This window comes from Terrapene carolina, unplaced genomic scaffold, assembly GCF_002925995.2.
Source record: "Terrapene carolina triunguis isolate 2854851 unplaced genomic scaffold, T_m_triunguis-2.0 Scaffold32922, whole genome shotgun sequence".
Classification (NCBI taxonomy): Eukaryota; Metazoa; Chordata; order Testudines; family Emydidae; genus Terrapene; species Terrapene triunguis.
The window spans coordinates 195,146-199,069 of NW_020697273.1; the positions used below are offsets into that span (position 1 = coordinate 195,146).

A 3,924-nucleotide genomic window follows, 5' to 3' on the forward strand; every position below is an offset into this window, starting at 1 on the left:
CCCCTCGGCATGGGAGCCGGGCCCGGGCCCAGGGCTCCAGTCCCCCTTGGCATGGGAGCCGGGCCCAGGCCCAGGGCTCCAGTCCCCCTCGGCATGGGAGCTGGGCTCGGGCCTAGGAGGCCACCCGCCCTCACAATGGGAGCTGGGCTTGGGCCCAGGCCCCCAGTTCCCACTGAGATGGGAGCTGGATTTGGACCCAGAAGACCACCTGGCCTGGGGATTGAAGCTGGGCTTGGACCCAGGGCTCCGGTGCCCCTTGGGATGGGAGCCGGACTAGGGCCCAGGAGGCCACCTGTCCTTGTAATAGGAGCTGGGCTGGGGCCCAGGAGGCCACCTGCCCTAGGAACGGGACCTGGTCTGGGGCCCAGGGCTCCGGTCGCCGTCGGGACGGGACCTGGTCTGGGGCCCAGGGCTCCGGTCACCGTCGGGACGGGACCTGGTCTGGGGCCCAGGGCTCCGGTCGCCGTCGGGACGGGACCTGGTCTGGGGCCCAGGGCTCCGGTCGCCATTGGGATGGGACCTGGTCTGGGGCCCAGGGCTCCGGTGCTCCTTGAGATCGGAGCCGGACTAGTCCCTAGGAGGCCACCTGCTTTAGGGATGGGAGCGGGGCTGGGGCCCAGGAGCCCACTTGCTCTTGAAAGAGTAGCTGGGTTCTGGCCCACAGTGCCAGTGCTCCTGGGAGTGGAAGTTGGGCTAGTGCCAAGGAGGCCACCTGTCCTTGGGGTGTGAACTGGGCTTGGGCCCAGGAGGCCACCTGCCCTTGGTAGGGGAGCTGGGCTTGGGCCCATGGCTCCAGTTCCCAGCAAGGTGGGAGCTGGGCTAGCACCCAGGAGCCCACCTGCCCTGGGGTAGATAGCTGGGTTTGGGCCCAGGCCTCCAGTGCCCCTTGGGATGGGAGTCGGGCTAATGCCCAAGAGGCCACCTGCCCTGGGGAAGGGAGCTTGACTTGTGTCTGGAGGTCGGGTCCCCCTTGTGCTAGGAACACAGTTCTGGCCCAAGGACATGGCCCCACCGGGCACGGTAGCTGGAGTTGTACCCAAGAGGCCACCAGGCCTTGGCAGGAGAGCCTGGCTCATGTTTTGGAGTTCAATCCCTCTTGGGATGGGAGCTGGGCTTATGCCCAGGAGTCCAGATGCTCTAGGGAAGGGAGCTGAGTTTGCCCCCATGGGCCCAGCCCCTCTTGGGAAGGGAGCTGAGTTTGCCCCCATGGGGCCAGCCCCCTGCCCTCGGGACAGAAGCTGGGCTCGTGTCCAGGGGGCAGGACGCTCTCTGGTATGGGGCCGGGGCTCTTTCATACTTTCTTGGGCACGTTGGTGATGATGGGCTTGGGGCGGGTTTTGAAGAGGAGCTTTGTCTTGATCAGAGCCGTCACCAGGTAGTGGGCAGCTGCCCCTGTGGGGCTGCGGTCACAGCCGTGCTCACTGGCACCACGTTTGGTGAGGACGGCGAAGGGCTTCTCCAGGTGCACTACCTTCCCATAAAGAATGTGATGGCCCACGATGAGCACAGGGACCCCCTTGGGAAAGAAGAGATAACAGGCACAGGGTCAGAGCCCTGCAGGGACCAGGCTCCCTTCCTTTCACTACAGCCTCCTTACCCCTTCCACAAGAAGATCAACATCAGAACCAGGTGCAGCCTTCGTGGGAGCTGCCTTGGCAGAGGACTTCCTACAGCTGCTCTCCCAAGCCTGTAAGGAAGGTAAGGAAAGCTCCCTCACCTCTCTGGTGTAATGCAGGTCTCCCAGGAGGTTTCCAGCAAGTCCGGTGCTGTAGCGAGCCTCAATCTCTCCCTGCAGCTCCATCAGCACCCACTCTGCCAGGCCTTCAGCCCCATCACTGAAAGCAAAGGGCTGGGGGTTACAATGTCCTAAGGGTCGAAGGGCCAGGAGGGGGATGTCCACACAGAGGCTCCACTACACAAAAATGTGGCAAGCCAGGTCCACTAGCTCTCTGGTTTCTGTGCAATACCCGGGTTTAGACACTGACCGAGGGCCTTGCTGAAGCGTGTTCAGACCCCAGTGGGACACAAGCTAGCTCAGAAACTGACAACTCCTCACTTCCTCACACTAGCACAGGAAGGAGTCATGCCAAACTCACCTGGAAATCACAATCTGCACCATGCTCCACTTCTCCTCTGCAAATCGAAGGAGACACAGATTCATCAGCAAATGGGGCTGAGGGACCAGGCACCTGGTCTGAACCTCCTGGGCCACTAGGCGAGAAGTGACCACCCAGCTGTACCTGGGGAGGGGAGGAGTCCACTCTCTCCTCACTGCCAAGTCTCGTTGTAGAACCACTTATGGCACAGCCCCCAAGAGACCCTTTGACGCACACGCTCCCTTTGTGCCCTAAGCAGCCCTTCTGATGGGAGCTCCCCATTGATTCACAAGGGGGAGTGATGGGTTGAGCAGCGATTATTTTGTATTTTACTGCCACCTACTGCCAAACTCGGATAATGTTCCTTTACAGCTACAATGGGTGATGCGATATGCACAATAAAAGCGGCTCAATGTTGTGCTCCCCAAAACAGCCAGAGGCAGTCTCCCAGAAGACGGGAGAATCACCAAGAACATGGCAGAATGATCTGACTGCAACGGTAGCAAGTGGCTGGCACATACCTGACCCTTGAGATTACGCTCCAAGCCACAATATGTTTGTTTGATTGTAACAAACAACGGAAGAGGCTGGACTACCAGATGGGATGTTCCAAGATCATTTTCATTGGAAACAACAGATGGGATTTGAACACAGGCAGACGAGAGACTAACGTGTGGCTCCACCAGACCTCCCTTTTACCCAGCACCACACTGTCTCAAAGACAGTTTGCTTAGATGGTCGATGTCATGTCAGCAAAGTGCTTAGAAGAGGCATCCTCCAAATACCTTATGGATCAGCAAGATTGTGTAGTTTCCTTGGCTGTTTGACTCCTGTCTTTTACTTCATTATAGTTAGCATGGTGGGCCCTGGATCCCAACACCCCAGAAGCAGAGCTCAACCAGCCCAGGTCCCACTGCCAACCAGCCCAGACTGCGAACATTCTCCTGTAAAGCTAGAATTAAACAATCTTATTGTCTGTAATTCAGGCAGCCTGAAGTGTGTGATGTGACCTCCCCCAGACTATCCAGCAGTGAAAGCTGGGTCCGTGGGAGTTTGCAGGGGAAAGGAATTGTCACTAATATCTCAGACTTCTAAGTATTAATCTCTACAGAGGCTAATTAATCCTTTCTTGGAGATTGTTATATTAGGATAAACTCATAACAATAAAATAGACTCTTGCAAATTAAAACTGGAAAAGCTCCTTTTGCTCCCACTGAGTCCATCTCCCAAGGGCAGCAGCAGGAGTACTCCATGCAGGACGTTTTCTAGGGCTTTCTCTGAGCTAATTTAAAGTTTCCCAAATGACAAGGTTTCTGCCCCTTCCTTGAGAGTCTTCCATGGCCATATACATCTCACTGTCACTAGCTCTTTCCTGACAGTCAACCTAAAGTCCCCCTTGCTTAATTTCATCCTATTCCTCCTACGTACATCCACCTCTGCATAGGAAAGTAACTTCTATCCCTCCTTGGTGTTTACACTGTTTAGATACAGGAAGATTTATGTCCCCCACCTTTATTGTCACATAGCCAAGTTAGTTCTTATATTCTTTCCTCATAAATTAATCGCTCCAGCCACTTGTTTTTCTGATCTGAATTCCCTCCAATTTGTTAATAGCTTTTTGACAATTTGGTGCTCAAAACGGAATGGAACATTCCAGGTGTGCTTGCACCAGAGTTGTGTAGAAAGGGGCTATTTTAAAATGATTATTAAAAAATTAAACAGATCTATCTTATAGCACTTTCCATCCTGAATCATTCCACCTGCATTACAAATTTTAATTATATACACAACGGAATCACAACACAGGCCACTGCAACACAGCCACCTC

At 55.0% G+C, this 3,924-nt stretch overlaps 1 protein-coding gene across 1 annotated transcript in view; it reads right to left on the bottom strand.

The window, feature by feature from the left end:
* Positions 1 to 1,236: 1,236 nt before the first annotated feature.
* LOC112118523 (chromosome transmission fidelity protein 8 homolog) overlaps positions 1,237 to 3,924 on the bottom strand; it is a 2,821-nt gene continuing 133 nt past the window's right edge. The window contains exons 2-4 of the mRNA XM_026663237.1: positions 2,097 to 2,133; positions 1,718 to 1,835; positions 1,237 to 1,516 (exon numbers count right to left, since the gene is read on the bottom strand). Of these exons, the coding sequence (XP_026519022.1) occupies positions 1,292 to 1,516; positions 1,718 to 1,835; positions 2,097 to 2,119 (366 nt within the window). The 5' untranslated portion in view covers positions 2,120 to 2,133 and the 3' untranslated portion in view covers positions 1,237 to 1,291. The remainder of the gene's footprint in view (positions 1,517 to 1,717; positions 1,836 to 2,096; positions 2,134 to 3,924) is intronic.